The following is a 23,295-nucleotide window of genomic DNA, read 5'->3' as shown; positions in this document are numbered from 1 at the left end:
TAACTTGGCCAGAATAGAACATTGATCTAAGTCAATAGTCACTGATGCATTCATGCATGAAATGTTTTACGTTCTCATGAAATCCAATTCAGATGGTAGTTTTAAGTTTCCACAAATTCAAAATGAAAATTACAAGCAAAACTTCTGCAAGCACACAAAGCTCAAAACACATCAGTGAAGCACCAATCAATGAATGCTAATCCAAGGCCATTAACAGAACCATCTGAAGCCTGCACTTGCCACACCACAGCTTGTCCATACGAAACACCCCGGTTCATCACCGATAGAGTGTATCCTGGTGGTAGCATCGCATATCCCTGAAATTCATCGAGTGTCACGAGTAAAAAACAATACACCTCAAACTAGAACAAAACGAGCAATTTCTAAAACCGAACTTGCTCTTATTTATCCCCCTTTAGCTCAATGTGTTTTGTCATGTCATTGGTTTAAAGGGCTAAATGCCAGAAATAACAACATTTACCAAAATTTGCAATTTTCAAATGACTATTAAAATGTTGGAAGATTTTGCAATTACAACATCCCCAACTTTTCAGCAATAAAATTACATTGTTTTAATAGTACATATTGGACAAGCTTTGATTAAGAAATCGAGGGATGTTGTAGTTGAGAATAAATAGGTGGTGCGCTATAACTCCAATGTTTTCAAATCATGTGAACAAATTTGGGTAAATGTTGTATTATATCCAGCAATTAATCCTTTTTTTTACTGAGCTAAGTTTTCGTAATGCAAATTTTAGGGTGAGTTTTCATTCTGGATTGTTACCTGCTGCAGTATAGTTGGGAGGACCGAGTATAGAGATAAATTATATGAGCTGCCAAGAATCCTATCCACTGAGAGTGCCTGAAGATTGTCAGGCGTGGTCTCTAGCATGGTGAGCCCAGCTAGATTGGCGTAGATGCAGACTGGGACTGACTGCTGCAATACAGGAGCAGTTTGTCAATGTTAGCCATGAATGTAGATCACAGAAAGCAATGTGCAAGTAATCTATATTTATCATCCATATATGAGATACCTAAAGCTGCGAATTCACCAATCAGGAAAAAGTAAGAGAATTTGATAAGTGAGAAAAATCATATAAAACCAGGATCACATGAAGAATAATACAAACAATCTGAACTGAACTTCGAGGTACTATTAGATATCAAAACTTTGCTATCTCGATATGATTCTTTCCATGGTAAAGAAATCTAGTATAAACGTACCGCTAATGAGAAACACAGGATGGCATACGGGTGACTCTGCATCTGTTCCAACACTGAATCAGTAGAATGGCAGTTGAAGCCCAACATATCCACACCTAAACTTGATCTGTTTGAAGCAAAAAGGCAACAAACTTTCATTCCAGCATTATTAAATGCCAAGAACTACGAAAGATGCAGCATAACCATGAGTAAAATCGCAACACATGGTAGTATTGACAGAAGAAGAAAGTAATGTGGTTTGGTTAGACAGAAAATTTAATTCATATGCTGATGATATGCCCAGAATATCAAATAGGGCATAATGCTCCTCTAATTATATATAGAATGAGAGTTTATAAATCACAATCTCGAATTTCTCAACGGAAATAATTTGTAAACTTGCCTATAACATTGGCACATCAAGTTGGCGAGGTTCACAACAAAGTCCAATTCTGAAGTGACATTGAACTCCATGGCCAGATTTGCTTCAATAGAGTTTGTTTCAGGAGTTAGTCCTGGCAGCATTGCTTCCAGAGAGATTTGTTTTACACAGGAGATTACATGTCTAAGATAGTCTCGCGCCATGGCTTCAACATCTTCCACAAGATGAGATTGAAATGGAAACTGAAAGGCTATGATGAGCATTGTGGGCAGGTTGTTAATGACTGCCTGTCCATTGCTAATAGTATACGCCTCATTTGATGCCAAATTGGAGTATGAACTTGTGCCCTACCAAGTGGTTGGTAGACATACAGAATTACTAAAGGTATATATCACAGTAAAACCATTGTAATTGACACCGAAAAAAAAAGGTAACTTATATGCATCAACTGGACAAGCAAACTAGAATTTTGAAATCCTTGGGACCCATCTTTTATGTCCTCTACCAAGAACGTAATAAACTAACAGACATTTAGAAAGATAATGATATATCTTGTACATGAGTAAGACCGTAGGAAGAATCTAAGCAAGATTGCGAACCAAAATAGTGGAAAAGCCAAAAAAAATGGATCAGAACTGTATTTGAGCCTACCAAGTATATTCGAAATCCAGAAGATAATAGAACAGCATCATCAGGTATATTCCTGTCGATTGGTGCAAAGATTAATTCTGAGCAAGTTCCAAAATCAGTATCTTCCATTCCGTTGCTAATCTGCATAAATAGCCGGAGAAGTATAATGAGTTACCAATCATTTCAAATCTAAAAACCTATTTCAGGCTTGTGCACCAAATTAAGAAAGAGCAATTGCTTGTTTTTTATATGCTACTGCTCATATATGGGTTTTCGGATTTAATCGTAATTTTTCCAATTTATAGATAATACTATTGCAATTGTCAAACATACAAGGCTGTGATTCTCCTCCTACCTTGGAGGGAAATTATTTTGTTCGATGTCATGAAGTGAACCTAGATTCAGAGCCCATATAGTAAGCATGCTTACACCTTTTCCTCTCTACTTAAAAGAGAGAGGAAGTTTGGAAAAGAAAAGGTCAAAAATATTTTATCAGAACTATCTGTGATCCCAGATAGGCTCCACTTCAGTGATAAATTCTGAACATATTTCTCACATTTAAACAGGACCTATAACTAATGATTATCCTAAAAACTAACCCAAAAATATGATTTCTCCTCTTTTGATGCATATATGCACTTAAAATACAGAACAAAAAAGATAAAAATCACCACCAAAGAACAAAAATAGATTGGGTTTGCTTAGGGGAACATAAAGTCAAGAATGGACAGCAAGAAGAAGAGTATGACTTAACCTGTAAATGATACAAATCGCCTGAAGAAGCATTATGCTGACGATCAGGAATGTTATCAAATCGTACAATTTCCAGTATCTGGCATGGGAATACAAAGAAAAGAGACAGATTGATACATCACAGACAACTCAGTCAATGGCAGTATCATTCTAAATTTCTAATCCAACATTTCCAAAGAAAATCAGTTATTTAGAATATGAAATAGCAAAAGCATAGTAAAATTCAAGCAAACCTCATCCTCATGATTGGTGTGGCCAAGCAAAACCGCAGTTTCAGATAAATTGTGAGTACCCACTCCTGGAAATGCAAAGCAGGCAGCTCTGGAAAATGCTACAGAATGGCTAGTGAAGTCGAAATTCATCCAATTTGACCGGCGCTCTTTCAGAAGCCTCACCATACTTGCAGGGAAAACATTCTGCCACACAAAATATACTTCTTGCCATGCCCATACAATGATCGATAAAGATTCATGAATACAACTTCATCAACTAGATTATTTCATACATAATATAATTTCTGAGTTAGAGGTCCAAGCGATGTTCAAGAACAACAAAATTATGTTTAAGCTTTTTGACTAAATCGAGGATCTTGGTAAGTGTGAAACTACAACAATCAGCACCACATATCCAATATTGTAGAAGTAACTAATACCAGACATCAGGAATATAACAATGTGGCAGTATTTTCATACATGTATAACCTATCAAAATCTATTCCCAAATCTACTTTTACAAATGATGATTATGTACTTTTATATGTAAATTACTGACATGGAATATCATCCATCACATTCAGTTTTAATAAACATGTAAGTGAATGTGATCAACTTTAGCCATGTAATTTGCTTCTGTCTGTGGTCTGTGATTTTGTATTAAATCTCTAATAAAGGGTATAAAAGCACAAAACGTTCTGATTCACTTGAATCACTTCATCATCTTTCCCTCTGCTTGTGGGGGTAAATTATTAACATATTGCTTCTCTAAACTATGATGTTTTTTCTATCATATCTTTCATAAAGGGTAAGTAAGTCACATAGTAGAACACATTTTGACATTTTGTCATACTTTTGCTAATCTCATTAAGTTTCAGTTTGCAGCTACCTTTTTTTCACTATAAATGTCATCCAGTTTTGATGAGAAGTTCGTATAACCACAACATTACTTTTGGTAGAATTTGATGGTAGTTGACAAAATAGTCTGACTCCCCCCATAAGCAACCAAATAATTCAACTTAATCAGACTCCCCCTCATAAGCAACCAAATAATTCAACTTAATCAGACTATTCAACTTAATCAACAATGTCTATTTACATGTTTCTACATAATAATCTTGACTACCAGATTAAAATTTCATGTCATCATTATTAATAAAAAAAACAATGTTCCAGAGGGGACTTTTCAAATAGTCATTAACAAGTAAAAAATGATTAGATCATCATCCAAATTGGTTGAATGTGTTCTGGGATGTAGAATGTTAAATGCCACATATAAGGGAATTTGTTTACAACTCACTTGAAGTAGCAGAGAGGATTTCACGCAAATTATGCTATCGAAATTTGCAGAGACTCCAAAAGGCTTAGTTCGCCTAATGGACATAATGACATCATCCGAGGCATCAGGATTCATCAATGCCCACCCATCTTCAGAAAAACAATTGACAGCATCATTGAAGCCCCTAAATAAAACAGCCATAAATATTAAGCAATATCAACAAACTGCAATATCCTCCTACATGCTTCTCCAAAATATGGAGAAAATCCTCAAGTACAAATGAACATTTATGACATTAAAAAATGTGGTAAAAAACAAAATACTCACTCTCTTATGATAATAGGTTTACCAACCAAAACTCAAAATATAAAAATACATATTCTTACACCCTCTTCATACTTAATGTGTCGTGTTTTAACCAGTAACCGCAGCTAGATGGTATATCAATATAGCATAACATTAGATGAGGTTTTTGACATTAAAATTGCTTCAGGATGAAGAGTCGGAACCGGAAATGAGATGATCGAATGAATTCTTTTTGTCATAATAGAAATACTTTGTGATACTGATAGAATAAAGGTGATTTATTGCTGGAAAACTAATAAATATGAACTGAACAGGAATCCTCAAAGAGGCCCTACGGAATTAACCGTCCCAACAAATCCAAAATCCTAGACGACTGACTTCTACTGCCTCAACTTCTTTAAATAAGAAAAGAGATATGAAACCCTAATAACTAAAGCCCAACGGGCTTGACTCAAACAAAACCTAATTGAACTAATAACTAATTCCAATTAATAAAAACTGAAGTGGCCGGTGCTATCAATTGCCGCACCGGTCGAAACAGCCTTGTCCTCAAGGCTGGGAATAATCCTCCACAGTAGGCGACACGAACGGGCCGCGTCCTCAGTGTCTCCGACTAGAACATTCAAAGTTGATGGGAAACAACGATGAGACGGGCTAAATTTTAGACCACATTTAAAACATGTACCCGCCTTCAAATGACGTCGATATTCCTCATCACTCAAGGAGCGGAATGGACGAGGGCCCCGGATAGGACTAGGGGACAAATGCTCGAAACAGGGGATTGCTGCAGTGGCGAAGAAGAGCTGCGCACCCCAGCAGGAAGCGCGACTGGCTGAGTGTATGACGGTCGATAAGCAGAACGGGGGCGAGCTGCATGGTCAAGTTTCCGCGCTATGTGTATGGCGGTAGAATAGTCCTGGACAGTGGAGTCGTGAATCTGCATGCGAATATTGCTCTGCAATCCTCCAAGAAAAAAAACCAAGGTATTGTGCGTCTGAGAACGGCGGTAGCTGGGAAATCAAACTTTCAAAAGCCGAAATATAGTCCTCAAGGGAGCCGGTTTGTTTACAAGTCATCAAGGCCTCATAGCAGTTGATGGCGGAGCTGTCGCCGAAGCGATTCAGCAACTCCCGTGAAAAGCCGGACCAGTCCAGAATAGGGCAGCGACGCAGCAGCAACTGCATCCAAGCCAACGCTGGTCCGCTCAAGGCTATCAGGGCAAGCTTCAGATATTGATCCTTGGGTGTCGCATGGACCAGAAAATATTGGTCGGCACGTGCCAACCACAATAAGGCATCAGAGCTGTCGAAATACGGCAAATCCATCTTAGGAAAGAGGGGCTGAGGGGATGGATGGGGGCCGTCCACTAGAGTTTCGGTCTCTGGATCCGGGATCGACAGTTTGGCCAGGATGGTTCCAACTTGGAGTTCAATGAAATCCGGTCCTCGGCCTGTGATTTCTGCAGATTTTCCACCGTGGCTTGCAACTCAAAAACCACCTTCTCTAACTGCTCAAACTGGGCTTTGGTGACCATCGTGGGAGGGTGTGATCGCCGAGTTCACCGCACCAAATTGATAGAGTAAAGGTGATTTATTGCTGGAAAACTAATAAATATGAACTGAACAGGAATCCTCAAAGAGGCCCTACGGAATTAACCGTCCCAACAAATCCAAAATCCTAGACGACTGACTTCTACTGCCTCAACTTCTTTAAATAAGAAAAGAGATATGAAACCCTAATAAATAAAGCCCAACGGGCTTGACTCAAACAAAACCTAATTGAACTAATAACTAATTCCAATTAATAAAAACTGAAGTGGCCGGTGCTATCATTAAATTGATAGAGTAAAGGTGATTTATTGCTGGAAAACTAATAAATATGAAGTGAACAGGAATCCTCAAAGAGGCCCTACGGAATTAACCGTCCCAACAAATCCAAAATCCTAGACGACTGACTTCTACTGCCTCAACTTCTTTAAATAAGAAAAGAGATATGAAACCCTAATAACTAAAGCCCAACGGGCTTGACTCAAACAAAACCTAATTGAACTAATAACTAATTCCAATTAATAAAAACTGAAGTGGCCGGTGCTATCAGATACTAACTTAAATCACTAGCATTTTTATGGATTTCACATTAAAAACTGCGTGGTACAGGATCCCTTTTCTTGTGCGGTCAAGGTTTAAATGGCATTTAAAGCCTCAAAGCGTTTTCCAATGGCCCCAACAAGGCGTACGCCAGAGGCATAAATCATAAGAACACATGCAAATCATAGCAAGCATGATAAAACACATAAAAACATAGTAAATATAATAAAACACATGAAACCAATTATAACTAGTTATAAGTCATTATAAGTTGAGTCACCGGAGAGGTTGAGGGCAGGGAGTGCGCAATACACACACACACACACACACAGAGGGAGCAGTCTGCATTTGCGTAGGTTTTTCTTCCTTATTTTAGACATGAATTTTCTTTTAATTTCTTAATTAGGGTTTTATGAAACAGCTCACTTCAAATTAGGGCTTAAACCTTAAAGCCCATTGAGTTTCGAGCCTTAATAACCCAAAAAGCAGAAAAATAACGCATAGTTGGAACCTGAAACATGAGGCGCACTCAAATGAGGGGTTCACCTCATTCACAGCAGGTGAGACGCCGCCTCAGATGCGTTTTTCAGGCGCTTTGCGCCGAGCCACGCCTCAAAAACGCCTTTTTAAACCATGCGTGCAGTGTGTAAGTGTGTAACATATAAACTAGGATAATAATTTAACATGTGTGGATTCAAGAGTCCTACCTACTAAGTCTGTGACTGAAAGACCTCCGAAAAGTAGGCTCCTCAAATGGATCAAGTGTCTGGATGCCATTCTTCTCATTGACCACATTGTCAATATAGTTGAGTACCTGCATAAGGAAAAAGAGGAAACAAAACTCAATTAACTCTATACGATTATTTAAACAATGATGTTTACATACTATGTGTGGTACAACATAATATTCACTAATTACAAAGGGATACTACCTCAAAGAAAATGTAAATAGAGAAACAAATGTCTTGCCTTTAAACAAAAGAGACATTGAGCAAAAGTTTGAGCTAGGAGCACATATTTATTATAGAAAAAGATTAGCCAAATTTTATTTGAGTTGAGAATTTATATGCTTTCAAAGTGCACTTATGGCATTTAAAAACTGGAACTTCATTCCCACCAATGAAGGGTTTACTTCATCTGATTGAAAATTACTTGCAGGTTATGGGCCAAGTTCTCTAGATTCCTAACTTCTTAAAAGTTGGAATGTTTGCATTGAGAAGTACGACATTTTTATACTATAACTCGGTATTCAATCAAATAAATGGATCTTCTATTCAACTTCCCAAAATGGAAGTTTTATAAACCTTTGGCAAATAAGAATATAAGATTTTGAAAAAGATAAGGAAATTCTTACAAGTTTCTTAGATTAAATTTATAGTGTTATGATTAATTAGAATTTTATTTTGTTCAAACTATTACTTTTAGTTTTTATCACAGGTATTTAATCAGAGTTGCAATACAAGAGTTGGATTCTATTAATTACATCTACTGACACAAAACTTCTTGTGCCTATCTTCCCTAATACTCATCAATATGATGTTGCAATACAAGAGTTGGAATATTTATTCTACAAATAGCTGCAACTATGCATGTTTCTAATTTAAACCAATAACTCCATGTTATTGTACAAATTAAGTTAGACATAGGCATAAAGGAACATTTAAACAAATAGAAAGTTTCAAGTAATGCCTAGTAACAAAAGAATATAAAAAAAAAAAAAAAATGGTTGCCTTAGGAATTGCATTAACATTCAGTTTCTCCAACAATTTCAGGAAACAAAATGAATACATATAACAAATTACTAGTTCTGATTCACTTTGTTTGCACAGCTTATAATTAATGATGCATTTATCATTTTAATTTTTTCAGTTCTAACAAGTGAAGCATTATTTTCTTCATTGTACTCCATTTGTCAAAATCTAAATTGCAGCACAATAAACTATATGAATTAAAACTTACAGGTTATGGAGAAAAAACCAAAAGTCTTTCCATTAAATTCACTTGTAAGTTAATATATATGAATGGGCTGTGAGTTTATGCTAAGTAAGAATATGTGGTAAGAAATTAGCCACAAGACACCTATATGTATAGGCCTAACAGCCAAAAATGTTCAAATTCTTTTGCAACTTTTGTATTTCGGCCAAGTCATCAAAAATGTTGATTCAATTAAGTAAATTGTGGCCAATCTTTGATTTCATCAAGCAAAACTCTCCGTCTTCATCAGATGATTCATAAACACATAGTTTATAAAACCTATTGATCTTAATAATTGCAAACATTCTATTTTCTAGGCAAAAAGAGAAGATGAAATTAATTAATTAGCCAAAATTTTGCTCAATTCAAAGAATCATGGATACATTGATTTTTCATTATTTTAATTTCAACAATAATTCAATATAACATAACATTTAGAGAACCAAATTGTATTAAACGATAAAACTTACAGAAAGAATCATCTTCTTGGCCACAATTTCAGATGACTCATAAAGAGGCCGGACTACCTCTGGAACAGACGAAGCCTGCCACGAGTTTCTGCCTTCAATACATATCCTTCACCAAAGCTAATAGCTAACGTGTAATTTGTGCAGCCATATACATGAAGAAATGAATAATACCTCCAAATCCAAGTGCTCAACGAGATATATGGTTGATCCCCCTTCACTAGGGCGAATCATACAGCCACTAGCCAGCAACTTCCCTCTCACAAATTCTAGTGCAGCAGGTGAACTTGGGGCAGCATCAGAACCAGAAATTGATCTCTCACATATCTTATAAGAAAACATAAGAAATTAAGACTAATTAAGTACATAACAACAGAAAGTATATATTTAGCAAGACAGAGAGACAGTTATTGTATCTATTACATGTGAAATGTGAGATGCATATTATGGTACACCTTATATTGGTCTTAACAGTTGATACATAATGCTATAATCTGGATCTAAAGCAGATATAATTACTAATTTACTAGTCACTTTATTGATGAACACATATTATCGTTGGACTACAAGGAAGCAGTCTTACCACAAAGCAGCCATCGTCTAAAAGAGAAGTGTATCTTAATGTCCAGAAGTCTCGAGCACAGGCCATCATAGTGGGAGCATAATACTGAACACAAGGGTCAATTGGAAAAATACTAGTTCAAAATAAGATTTCATTATAAAATCATTCATGCTATTATTTTAGTGAATATTCACTTTTTGCTTACCTGTGTATAGATTAGCTCAATGGTTCCCCCGTTGTTTGCAGGAAATCGAGCAATGACATCCATATTACGGCAATGTCGAGACCAGGAGGCCCGGTCTTTGAAGATTTCAATTATCTGCATATAAAGCAAATGAAGCAAAGAAAATCGCAAACTAAAGTGAAGTGAAGTTCGTTTTATGGGATTGATGTGAGGTCATGCCAAAATTAGTACTCCCTCCGTCCATGAAATAAGCTCCCAATTGGGGTTTGGCACGGAGACTAAGAAAGCTGAAAAATGTGTTGTGGGTGAGATAAAAGGGTAGTTGACCAAAAGTGATAAAGGTGTTGTGTGTGGGCCCATAAGTGATAAAGAGTAGCAAATATAGAATATAAAAGTGATAAAGGTAATGTGGTGTGGGCCCATGAATGGTAAATGTAAGTAAATATATAATATAAAAATGATAAAGGTGTTGTGGGGTGGGCCCATGAATAGTAAGAAATAATAAATGTAGGAAATAAGGGAGGGTATAATTGTCCAAAAAGCAGAGTATGAGTTTATTTCATGGACAAATATTTAAGGGCAAGTAGGAGTTTATTTCGTGGACGGAGAACAGCACTAGGTTAAGTTAAAGGACAGCTCCTGAACATCTCTCTTGTTCAGTTTCTTGATGTCTTTCTCAATAACTAATTGAGAGAATAAATAGAAAGAGGCTAATCTAAAATAAAGCTACCGAGTCCTATTAGGTATAACAGGTCTTACCTTAAAAGGTTCAAGGGGTACTGTAACATATGCGCGTGCTGCCACTCCAATGCAAGAGGATGAGGTGTAGATAATGCCAGCTGAAACAGGGCTTTGCAGCTGAAACGTAAACTAATGAATGGATCAAGAAGCACAGGACATGATTTAAAAATAACTCAATAAAAGGCTAAGAGACAAAACCTTTGGCCATGGAACAGGGACCCAATTAATAGCAGTCCCAATAGCTTTAGAGAGGAACTCTTTCCTAGTTTCCTCAGCCAGTGAGACAAGGCTATAAGATCATAAAATTAAAAGTGCAATCAGTGCAATATGACAACTATTTAAATCTACAAATTATAATGGTGCTCGTAGTACCCTTTATCAGCAACAATAACAGGCAGCTGAGGATTACTAGCTTCAGGCTGATGGCCCAATTGGTAGGTGGAAATGGTAGAAGTTAACTGCACCAAAGTTATTCTTAGATAAGAAGCTGATAGAGTTTCAATTACTTTATATACAGAATAAAATTCTGAAATCAAGTGTGACAATCACATAACCATCCTAGTATGATCACAAACTGACTTCCACTTTATAGAACTATATCAAGCAAGATGACCACTTTATTCCAGAATAGCAACACAACATCCATGTTACATGGGAGGATGAACATTTGATCTTTCAGCATAGTGACAAATCTAATGTACTGGCTATAGCTGCTTGTGTCAGCCTAGTACAGAGAAAGAGATTAAAACCATGAGGAGAATCAGCTTGCCATTGAGGTGCCCATGAATCCCATATGACTCATGTCTAACCAAGAGAACTATTATCAATTAACACATCTGGTATCAGGTAGTAGTTCATAGATATATAATGATATATTTTGCAAGTCAAATGGAGGTGTATCAGAAAAGATTTCCTCAAGATCATTTGCTAATTTTGAAAGAATTGGTACTGATCCTTAAATAAGTTCCAGATCATATATAAACTTAAGGACATATAACTTCACTGCAAAAACTGATTACATAATTCAAAGTATACGCATAATACTGTCTCAGACAGATTACTAGCTAGTTAGAGAGGTCATGTAGTTAAATTTTGCACCAACAAATAGTAACTTTAAAGATGTTTTCAGTATATGTAGTGCTCATTTTAGGTAATTTATAACATACACCGAGGACTTGGTTCCGCAACTGCCCATTCTCACTTATTAGTTGGGTTAGTTTTTTCTGCAAACCATCATTCTCTTCCTTTAACATCTTGTTCGCTTCGTTCAGCCGCCTGTTTTCTGATGCAACATCACCACTTTCTTTCTTCTGCTTTTCGCGACATCTGAAAAGAGAAAACCAGTCAAAGAAGTATTTTACCTTAAGTTTAATCTTGACTGAAACTCGAGAGAACACTATTCAGTCCTTAAAGGAAACTAATAGCCCTCCTGCAATCAGTCTCTATCTGTTAACACTTACAAACCAGGACAGAAAAATATATTTGAAATGAGTTCCAAAATAAAATTTGAATGTTGCTTTTCTAGAGTTGACAGAAAGTTATAAATGCAGATGGCTATGTAACCCGTACTGGGTCAGCATCCTAAAATGTTTTTGGCTTCGGTGAGTTGAACATTGAATGATGAAGTTACCTTTCACTGTCAAACTGGTAAGTTTTTAGTTTAATAATATTTCCAAGTATGTGATTATCTGAAATACTCGGAGCAATATTCAAATGACCTGGTAGATTAACATGAACCGCGGAATATATTGATGACTAATAAAGGTAGTCAACAATGACATAAATGTGTTATGAAAATTTAAGGCTGATTGGCCAGCATTTAAGCATCTCATCTGAATCAGCATAACCAAATTACTACTGCTCTAAAATCATCAAATATATAAAAAAAAACATAGATAAATCATAACTATATATGAATCATGAATGAGATGGCAAAAGGAAAAACATCAGTAAATTGTTTACCTGAGGAAAGATGAAAAACCAGAAGAGAAAAAAAAAATCACCTGCGGTTTTGGAACCAGACTTTAAGTTGTTTGTGGTCAATGCCCCTCAGAGCAGGTTGGTCACGCATAATCTGTTGCCGCTGGAAATGGGTTGGATTTGAGCACACAGCATAAGCTTTCTCAAGAACCTCAATCTGATCTTCTGAGTATCGAGCATACTTTCCTCCCTCTTGACGCCTTTTCCTCACGCCCTTGCCTTTTTGGATACTCTCACCAACCATTACTTCTGTTCTAGCCATTTTCACTACCAAAACTCTAAAACTAGAATTTAGCACAGAAATATATCTCCTAGACCAGGTTTTTGAATCAAAAACTATGATTCGTCAGATACAGCTATAATCTTGTCAAAAGTATATAACGACAAGTAATAAAAAGCTATTAAGCTCAGGTTCAATATGCGGAAGATGCGCTAAACTGCTGTAATAGTTGGCGCTTTATAGCCAAAAAAGGCTCAAATTCCGTGTTTGCTAGCGAAATATTTGAACTATTCCAAACAACCCTATGTTACTTTTAATAATCCAATTCAAAAATGCATTGGATTATGAGAAAGGGGTCCTCGAACCCCCTAATCTCCATCAGGCATCTGTAAGAGTAGTAGATGATTGTTTGAGTCTGAAAAAACTTATTTAAAACCATTTAATTTGTTGTGCTGGATGTGACAAATTTGCCCAATCTTCAACAATATTACAAATATCTCAAATTTATTTTGTTTCTTACGATTTCTCTTTTCATATACCACCCCTTACAAATAAAATTACATCAATCTTCACCATTCTCATTCACATTATATGTGTTTCAGTGTACTTAATTCTTCATTGCCAATCATCACAGGAACCATTCCACACTGAAGCCACCAAAACAGAGCTTGCCCCCTCAAACTAATTATTATAACAAGAAGGTTGTTTACTATGCACAAGCAGTCATACATAATAAGTGTGTACATAAGCACAATTAGTGTGAATTTGCAATTATAAGATACAAATATAGAATCTTTTCTAACCAAAATCCAAATTAGGAAGACAAATAAACACATAGAATATCCTTATCTATAAGCAATAATTATACAGGCATGATTTTTGCACATTTCCAACACGTACATCCAACACCTACATAATGGAGGGTGATCGTGTAAGAGCAACTATAATTAACAATCACGAGAAAGAAATTAATAGACTACAAACAGTATCTCCAGATAAATTCAGTTTCTTCAATCAAATTAAAATACAAGGGCAACATATTTGCAATAATACACTTAATGCATCAATGGTTTCTGAATTTGCACACACAAAATACACAAAGATATAATCCAATTTCCCAAGAAAAAAAATCCCATTACAAACAGAAAACCGTAAGGTAATGAGCCCATAAATACAGAAAGATGTATGCACAAAATAAGATGCTTAATCAAATTCAATCTATACATCTCTGTTCGAAAATATTCACACAAAACTACAAATACTTCGCCCACACAAATGAGTTCACAGCTGGAGACGGTTATTCGATTTACCGCCATTGGAGAATTATGCTCCAGAAAACAAAACAAAACCCTAATTTCCTTAAAAAATATTCTGAATATCGTGAAATGAAATGAAATCATTGGCCAAAATTTCAATTTGGCCCCCTTTTATTGGAGGGAGGGGGCGGGAATGGGAAATGAGGGTTATCCAAATTTCCAAAAATATAGGAGTCGCTTGACTATTCCTTATAATTTTAAGTAAAACTAGTGTATAAGCCGTCAAATTTCGACGGGATTTTAAATTATGATTCAAATTATTTATATTAGTATTATTTTTGTATAATGCAATTATTTTTTAAATTTTAAATTATGATTCAAATTATTTATATTAGTATTATTTTTGTATATAATTATTGTTTAATTAATTTAGTTTGATGTTATAGAGTTCATATTACTCCTTCCGTCCCACTTTGAATTATCCAAAATTAGGGCTAGTAAACCGGTCGTTTACCGGTTGACCGTAACCGAATTAGCCCTGTGGAGTAACCGGAAATCGAACCGATTTACGGACCGGTTAACCGAATAACCGGTTCGGTGTCAAATCGATTAATTCGGTGATTTTAATTTCGCCCAGAATTAATCGGTTAACCCGGTTAACCGAATAACCGAATTAATCCCAAAAAATTCGAAATTAATGAATTTGTAGAAAGTGGGATTCGAACCTTGGCCTTTCAAAGAAAGATGAGGTCCTATCCACTCCACCAACTAATTTTTTATGCTTATTTAGAACCAAAAAAAATTATAAATTAATTAATTTTAAAAAAACGGCTAATCGGTTTAATTTAAACGATTAACCGACCGGTTAAACCGATTAATCGGTTTACTGTGAGAGTACTAACCGATAACCGAACCGAACCGGGAAAAACCGGTTTTCGGTTAACTGATAACCGGTTTTTTCAGTTCGGTTACGGTTTTAACAGAAAAACCTGCACCGGTTTACCAGCCCTATCCAAAATAATTGGACACGAAGATTAAAAAATGTACTCCCTCCGTCCATGATTCAGTGCCCTATTTGGCCTTTAAAAAAGTGTCCACAATTGAATGCCCTGTTTTGCTTTTTGTAGCCTTTTACCCTCCCTCTTTAATTAAAATTGCTACCCTTTGCCATTCATTACCCCACCCCTTTTTTAAAAACAGTTAATTAAATCTTGATTAACACCTAATTACTCTCTCCCTATTTTAAGTATTCTACCCTATTTTTTGGCCTCTCCATTCTTTCGAACCCTAGCGCCGCTTCCTCTCTCACTCTCCATTCTGAAAACCCTAGCGCCGCTTCCTCTCTCTCCCGATCTTGAGACTCTCGATTCATGAATCCACCTCCATCCAAATCTCCTCCATCTTCGTCGATGGAGGGCATTTTTATGGATTATCTGGATGGATTTGTTTTGCGGGAGACGATTGTGCCAGAAACTGAATTTCCTCTTCCCGATCTCTCTGAATCGGTTGATTTCGTGCCCGAATCCGAAGCGGCGCCATGGTTGCTGCCGAAATCCATAGCGGCGTGCCTCCCTCTCTCTGGATCAGAGTCGATTGTGCCTGAAACTGAAACTGGGGCTTACGATTTGTGTGTAGTGCCGTGATTGCTCCCTCTCACCGGATCGGAGTCGTCGCCACCGGAATCCGAAGCGGCGCCATGGATGCTGCTGGGAACCGAGGCAGCCTCCCTCCCTCGCTCTGAATCGGAGTAGATTAAGGTGATTTCGTTCTGTGATTGTTGTTTTCTTTGGTGAGATTGGCTGGTGATGCCTTGTTATTCTATGTTGTTGTGCTTTGATGGGGATTGGCTGGTGATGCCTTCTTATCTGTGTATCTATGATTTGTTTGCTGCCGAATGTGTGTTTGCTGTATTGGTGTTGTCTTTGGTAGGGATTTGCTGCCGAATGTATGTTTGTGGTGCCAATTGTGCATCTAAGGTGCCAATTTGTGTATCTCTGGTGCCAATTGGGTATCTCTCTAGTCTGTATAAGTAAGCTGACCCTGTGATGACTTTATAGTCTGAGGGTTGTTTGTATTCAGCCATCAATTCACTCTTGGAGGTTGAATATAAACAAAATTCTGCAGTCAATGATGCTAAAGAAATGGTAGAGACTAATATGCTTACAAAAAATGATTTACATTACAAACACATCAAAAGATTGTTCATTATGTTTGTATGTGTAAACCCTGCCCTAATCTATACAGCCTATTCAGTAATGTCCACCTGCTCCAGCCCTTCTATGACTGCTCCAAGGTTGTAAATTTCTCCCTCTGCACTTGCATCCAACTCCAGGAACTGTAGTGTTTCCCTTACAAGTGTTTCTTCAACTTGAATGCAATCTGGTAACAACCCCAGTCTTGAGAGTCTTTCTTTGTTCATGTGTGGAATTTTGTAGTCATTCCCACCCCTTGCCTTGATGATTTCATGGTAACAACTTTGCAAAGTAATGAACACATGATTTAACTTCTCTGGTGGGTATTCATCATATGCATCTTTAACATTCTTGAGTAACTCCTCCACATTCCCTGCTGGTTTTTGATCTTTCAATGTCTGTATTGCTCTGAAAAACCCTAGGTCATTGACATTTGTATCCGGCGAATTAGCAGGCTGGCATACTAGTTGGAATTTAAAACCATCAGTATTTGCAACCGCTAAAAAGTCTGGATCATTGGGTTTTATGTGGGGTTTTGCATTGTCTTGTTGGATATATATATGTGCTTGTTTGCTCCCACTGGCCACTTAGCTTTAAAGTTTGGGATCATCTGCCAAGATAAAGGGCTAAATGATGAAACTGTAACAGTTTCTGATAGCAGACAGTAATAAAAAGAAAAAGTAACAGCTGACCTCTTTTAAAAGGCAACATTTCATCACTTCCTTAGTAGCTGCTGTGATTGGCTTCACTTCCATGGTACCTTTCATTCTGTTTTTTGAATTCCGTTGTGTTGCTTCCATGGTTGTGAAAGGAAATATGCCAAACTTTCCATCAAAGATGCATCTGCCATCTAGGCCAAATATTGGTCGGGCAACGGCACACATAAACATAATCTTTTCAATGTACCTCTTTGATTTGCATGTACGATATGGTTCCTCTTCATTCGGCAGGATGTAATACCTATCATTGGTTTTGGTACGGTAAAACCATTTCTCATCGATGTGAATGGTGTTGTACATACTTTGAAACTTTATAAAACCATCTTCAGTTATTGAACTAAGCTTATTTAAGCTCCACTTCAGTCTTGACAGCCTATTCTGTGGGGTAAGAAAGGGTTTTATTGCATTTGTGTGTGGTTTAAGCTTTTTCTCCTTCACCCACTTGTGAATCAAAGATTTAGACACACCTAGGTTTGTAGACATGACTGTCATTGATGACCTTTGAAGCACAGAAAGATTCTTGATTTTTTCAACATCTACAAGCATCTTATTTTTGTATGAACAACCTTTTCTAATGGATTTTACTTGTACAGGTACACCACAAGCTTTTTGCTTTGACACTTGGCTCCAAATCCTCCAAATTGCCTTCAAATCCACTTTGAAGAGAAGAGCTGCCTCTTTTTTGGCACCAAATTCTAGCTTCCCTCAAAGGCTATGCTCAAGAAGCCACTGTGCTAGCTTATTTCTTTCATCATCCTCGATTCTAGCTCTATGTATGACCCTTTTTTTTGATAGAATTGAATGCTGGTGCGAATTTATGGGTGTATTTATAGGCTGCCCCGCTTAGTGAAGTGTACCTTTTCCCCTCCAAACTTTTGGAGGGAGCATTTTCGCTGCCATCTATTCCACCAAACACTGTACTGTCAGCTTTTTTGGAATAAAATTCATTTTGCCTCCATTTTTGTACTCCAGCTTTTATTGTGAAGTTGTGTATGCTTTTTCCATTAATTGAAATAAGGCAACAAATGTATCTCAATTAAAAAAATAAACAAAAATAAATGGCAGAAACTTTTTGGAATAAAAAATAAAATTTAATAACCTGAAAAATGAATTTTAATAAACTGAAAATTTTAAATTACAAAAATAAACCCAAATGGTGCTAAAAATAAATTCATAAATTAAAAACACTCTTTTAACACAAAATTAGTAAAAGTCATCTAACCTCTTAATCACTACCCTTATACTTTATCCACATCACATTTTTCAGCTTTTCTTAGACTCCGTGCCCACACCCAAATGGGGCACTGAATCATGGACGGAGGGAGTATGATAAAGGTGTGAAGTGGTGGTGGGACAACAAAAAAATAGTGTTAAATGCCCAATTTTATTTCTAAATTTGGTTTGGTTCATTTGAAATGGGACAACCCAAAATAAAAATTGGGTCATTTGATGTGGGACAAAGGGAGTATATTAATCTCAATTATATTCGTCAATTAAATGTTAACTTTTTGCTAGAATAATGAAAATACTATTTTGTAGTATAAATTTTGTACTCCCTCCGTCCCAAATTTCTTTTTTGGGCGTCCCATTTATAATGATTTCTTTTTTGGGCGTCCCATTTATAATGATACGTATATATAATATATGTATCAATACACATGGATATATAAAGCTATGTAATTTAATAAAACAAAGTTAAAATGATATCTATCTATCTATCTATCTATATATATATATATATATATATATATATATATATATGATATATAGGGTTGGGTTCCTGTAGTATCCAAGCTTATAATAGATCCGTAGGTCCAAATCTTGACCACACATTTATGACATGTGGCGCATCAAGATGGTGACACGTGGCAAGGCATTTCAATGCAAAATCTGGAAAGGAGTAAAATTGGAATGTAATTTTCGGAATATATTTTTTTTAGATTTTCTTAAAATAGATATATTTTAGGTGCATATAGTTTCACACAAAGACGATGCATAAAGTTTTCACATGAAATGCATGACTTTGAACAGAAAAATGCATTTGATTTTTACAGTTTTGGTATTTTCACCACCCCACCCCACACCACCCCCCAACCCACCCCACACCACCCCCCAACCCTCCCCATTACCACCCCCCAAAATAGTCGTGTTTCATATGGATATAAAATCAAACAAAAGTGCATAAAGATTTTACATAAAAATGCATTAAATTATACAAAAAATGCATTTCATTTTAATAAATCTGGTATTTTCGCCACCCCACCCCTGCCCCACCCCCACCCCCACCCCCCACCCAATTTTTTTTTTTTAAAAAAAACTGATTTTCTAACCACTGACCCCCCACCCCTCCCCCCCCAAAAAAATTATTTTTTTTTTCAAAACTGATTTTCTGATTGTTGAGTCGCTGACCCACCCCCCCCACCAACATTTTTTTTATTTTTTTTATTTTCTCAAAAACTGATTTTCGGACCGCTGACCCCCCACCCACCCTCCAGCCCAAAAAAAAATTATATTTTTTCAAAAAATATAATGCATTTTTGTGTGAAATTATATGCATTTTTGTGTGAAAGTATATGCATTTCTGTGCGAAAGTATATGCATGTAAAACATGTAATTTTTTATGCATGTAAAAATCAATTTTTCAAAAAAAAAAATTTGGGGGGTGGGGGGTCAGTGGTCAGAAAATCAGTTTTTGAGAAAAAAAATTTGGTGGGGGGTGGGTGGGTGGGGGGTAGGGGTTCAGGAAAGAACCATAAATAAAAGAAGACCGGAGAACCATTTTCAGCCATTCGATCATCAAGATCTACGGTGGATGCATCATCTTGTTGGATGAATGCAGATCTTGGGTTCGAATCCTGAAGGGAGCATTTTTTTTAATTTTTTTAGTGCATTAATTTTAACAGCGAATGCATTAATTTTTACAGTGGATGCATTAGATTTGATGGTTCTCCCGTTCTCACAAATAATGTAGTTCTCTCTAGAACCACACTCTATATATATATATATATATATATTTTAATTTCAAAAATTAGATTCCAATTTTACCCCTCTCCAGATTTTGCCTTGAAATGTCTTGCCACGTGTCACCATCTTGATGCACCACATGTCATAAATGTGTGGTCTAAATTTGGATCTACGGATCTATTATAAGCATTGGATACTACATGATCCCATTCCTATATATATATATATATATATAAAGATAAATATTTAAATAAGTGAGAAAAATCTCATCCATTGATCATGATCCATCAAACGGTCCAGAATTAAAAAATTACAATTATTCTTGAACTATCTTTTACTCTATAATTTTATGCAGTATAATTATATATTATTATATAGTCAAAATACATGTTGAATTTTAAAGTAGAAATTACAATTAATTTGAATACTGATTTAACCCAATAATTTTTTCACACAACTATGTAAAATTACTCATTTACATTACATTTTTCATACATTGTAATTTATTATATATCAAACTAAAGATTTAATTTTGAAATAGAAATTACAATTAATTTAATATTAATTTAATGCGATAAAGAAATTATATAGAAATTAGCTATCATATGTAAAATTAACTATAATAACTAAGCAATAAAATCAATAAATGTATATAAACAATAATGCATAATATTCAATGGCACACATCTTTTTATAGGAATCAACAATTCAAATTAATATGATAATTTATAACTAAATATGATCATAATTTTGAACTCTTAATTGAATTAATAGTTCTAAATTAAAAGCAAAATTGTTAGAAAATTAATTAGATTTAACAAAAAAATATGGAAGCAAAATAAAAGAAAAAACTGATAGTCCAAACAAATGACCCAAACTAAAATTAATCATTTTGGACATGTATTAAATAAATCAAACGAATAGCCCAAATTAAACTAAATGGCCCAGATTGAATTTCATATACAAATACAAAAGGGAGTCCAATACATTTTTGGAGAACAGAGTTGACGAGGAACAGTGTCAAAGGCGATCTGCGTCTCTCCTCTCTCGTGACCGTCTTCTCCGGCTCGGCTCCAGTCGGACGGCAGACCGTCTTCTCCAGCCGGTGGTGCCGACAGCCCCCACCACCATGAAGCTGCTATCTGAGAAGAGTTGACGAGGAACAGTGTAAAAGGCGATCTGCGGCTCATCTCTCGTGACAGTCTTATCCAGCTCGTCCAGCTCTAGTCGGACGGCAGATCGTCTTCTCCAGCCGGTGGCGCCGACAGCCCAGCCCCTGTGACCACAACCCTACCAGGTGTCCACCCGGCGGCGTATTGGGTGCACAAGACGCACACCAGATACCACGCCGCCCCTCGGCGCTGCCTCAACCGGCGCCTCCACTCGCGGCGAGCCTGTCAGCCACCGCCTGGATCAGCAGCTCGAGTCGGAGCCTCAGCCACCAGAACCTGTGCTCGGAGCAGAAGACGTCGCCACGGATCCAGTTCTCCTCCCCCCGCGGGAGAGCTCGGCTTCTCTCATACCTCCGATTCCCTGCAGCCACTGGAGAAGGTCTGCTCCCGCCGCCGCGGCTGAAGAACCTCTGCAGCTGCTGCCGATCTGTAAGGGATCTCTTTATGCTTCAGGAAAATGCAGTTCTTTGCTGAGATCGCCGGCACGCCGTCGACCGCCCTCCAACCGATGCCGCCAACGTCGCCGAGCAAGCCACCGACGCCAACGATGCAAATCAACCAACATCCGATTATGGTTGATAAGGCAGGGCTGAATCTGCCGCAAGTTTCCAATAATTTATCTACTCAACGTCACGACAAAGAGAAATTTGATGTTGAATCTTCAAAGGGTGTGGCTGAGGAATCTACGCCGACGTCTTTTGCAGACAATAATAAGAAGCCATCGGCAATGGAGTTTCACCGGCCGAGCACCACTACTTTTGCTTCACTTCTGAGGAGACCCCGACAAATTGAACGTACGCCGGATGTGCTTGTTCATCGATTCACTTCGCTGCAACCGGATTTCTCTGGTGAAATACCCACGCTTAGGGTCCCAAAAGAGCATCTGCTGCCCAAAATAAATCAATTTGAGCATGCTTTAATTGGTCGTCTTCTTCTTAGGAAAGGAGAGAAGCCGCGTCTTCTCACGGACCTTAAACGTGATCTTCAGGTGGCTTGGAATATTGACAATGATTGGCAAATCATCCCCATGGGAAATAGCTTCTACACTATTAAATTTAATATCGCTGAAGACAAGGCGTTAGTTCAGAAAAGCACTTCTTGGGAGTTACCTTCAGGAACCATGCGGTTACGCGAATGGGTAAGATTCTTCGACCCCTATAAAGAAATTTCCTCACTTTGTGAAGTTTGGATGCGCATTTATTATTTGCCCTTAGAATTTTGGACTCTGGATGTCATTACGGGTATTGGAAGGGCGATGGGATCGCCTATTAAAGTTGATGGGGCTTCTGCACGTGGTGCTGCTGGACATTATGCTCGAATTTTGTTGGAAATTGATCTATCGCGTCCTCTTCCGGAGGCTTTGTTGGTTGACTGGGAAGAACGTTCCTTTCACGTCGAATTTGAATTCGAACAACTCCCGGCCTTCTGCTCTAAGTGTAAGATCACTGGACATTCTATTGATAACTGCAATAAAATGAAGAACAAATCCAAGGACGACAGCACGAATGGGAAGGCCAAAGATATGTCGCTGGGTAAAGACAAGGAAATAATTAATAAGGAAGCTGCCAAGGAGGTTAGGGTACCTAACTGGAAGCCAAAATCTTGGGACCAGAATAGGACTGCCCAACCTCACAGACCGCAGATTATCACTGAAAATCAGTTTGGGGTTTTGGAACAGGTAGCTGTCGAAGAAGAGCAGATTCTAAATCAGTTGGGGGTTTTGGAACAGGTTGCTGTTGAAGAAGAGCAGATTCAGACACCGCGGGGAACAAATAACCACAATCAGTCGTTTACTTTAACTGATCGGAATGTTGATTTTGAGGATGTCAATGGAGATAGATTTACGTCGGGTCCGGATATCTTACAGGCGATCACTGTGCCAGTTACAGAAGAGATTGTTTCGGGAGAGGAGTCTGATGGGCAGTCGGATGATGGCAAGACACGGGCTGAAGCAGATTCACAACAGATCGTCATTTTTGAAAGTTCGGTCAATTGGGATAAAAATTGTGAGC

General features: G+C 37.2%; 2 protein-coding genes across 3 annotated transcripts; both read right to left on the bottom strand.

Moving 5' to 3' along the window:
* Positions 1–27: 27 nt before the first annotated feature.
* LOC131001974 (homeobox-leucine zipper protein REVOLUTA-like) lies at positions 28–14,457 on the bottom strand. Of its 2 annotated transcripts, none has more exons than XM_057928636.1 (18): positions 12,784–14,457; positions 11,947–12,106; positions 11,153–11,238; positions 10,979–11,069; positions 10,799–10,897; positions 10,061–10,174; positions 9,877–9,960; positions 9,468–9,620; positions 9,297–9,371; positions 7,560–7,666; positions 4,481–4,643; positions 3,202–3,384; positions 2,970–3,047; positions 2,237–2,356; positions 1,607–1,932; positions 1,225–1,330; positions 785–937; positions 28–317 (listed from the first exon to the last, which is right to left on the bottom strand). In XM_057928636.1, exons 1-18 carry the CDS (start codon positions 13,020–13,022, stop codon positions 162–164), a joined length of 2,493 nt encoding a protein of 830 aa, XP_057784619.1. In that variant the 5' UTR covers positions 13,023–14,457; the 3' UTR covers positions 28–161. The 2 variants fall into 2 exon arrangements, with proteins under 2 accessions (XP_057784619.1, XP_057784620.1); XM_057928637.1 differs by having other exon boundaries at positions 785–934; positions 12,784–14,434.
* Positions 14,458–16,481: 2,024 nt separating this feature from the next.
* LOC130998210 (uncharacterized) lies at positions 16,482–17,639 on the bottom strand. The gene is made up of 2 exons (XM_057923640.1): positions 17,121–17,639; positions 16,482–16,883 (listed from the first exon to the last, which is right to left on the bottom strand). Exons 1-2 carry the CDS (start codon positions 17,637–17,639, stop codon positions 16,482–16,484), a joined length of 921 nt encoding a protein of 306 aa, XP_057779623.1.
* Positions 17,640–23,295: the final 5,656 nt, after the last annotated feature.

This window comes from Salvia miltiorrhiza, chromosome 8 (assembly GCF_028751815.1).
Source record: "Salvia miltiorrhiza cultivar Shanhuang (shh) chromosome 8, IMPLAD_Smil_shh, whole genome shotgun sequence".
In the NCBI taxonomy this organism is placed as follows: domain Eukaryota; kingdom Viridiplantae; phylum Streptophyta; class Magnoliopsida; order Lamiales; family Lamiaceae; genus Salvia; species Salvia miltiorrhiza.
Note: the sequence above shows the minus strand (reverse complement) of the source record. Positions and strands in the feature narration are given on the sequence as shown.

What these genes read in the sequence shown, in the direction of transcription:
- LOC131001974 (XM_057928636.1), bottom strand. Translation starts at nt 13,022, where the DNA reads ATGGCTAGAACAGAAGTAATGGTTGGTGAGAGTATCCAAAAAGGCAAG. An exon ending in TGCGGAACCAAGTCCTCGGT is followed by an intron (nt 11,239 to 11,946) that starts GTATGTTATAAA and finishes ACTTTGGTGCAG; the next exon opens with TTAACTTCTACCATTTCCAC. An exon ending in TTGATGTGCCAATGTTATAG is followed by an intron (nt 1,331 to 1,606) that starts GCAAGTTTACAA and finishes TGCTTCAAACAG; the next exon opens with ATCAAGTTTAGGTGTGGATA.
- LOC130998210 (XM_057923640.1), bottom strand. Translation starts at nt 17,639, where the DNA reads ATGACAGTCATGTCTACAAACCTAGGTGTGTCTAAATCTTTGATTCAC. An exon ending in AATGTTGCCTTTTAAAAGAG is followed by an intron (nt 16,884 to 17,120) that starts GTCAGCTGTTAC and finishes CTAGTATGCCAG; the next exon opens with CCTGCTAATTCGCCGGATAC.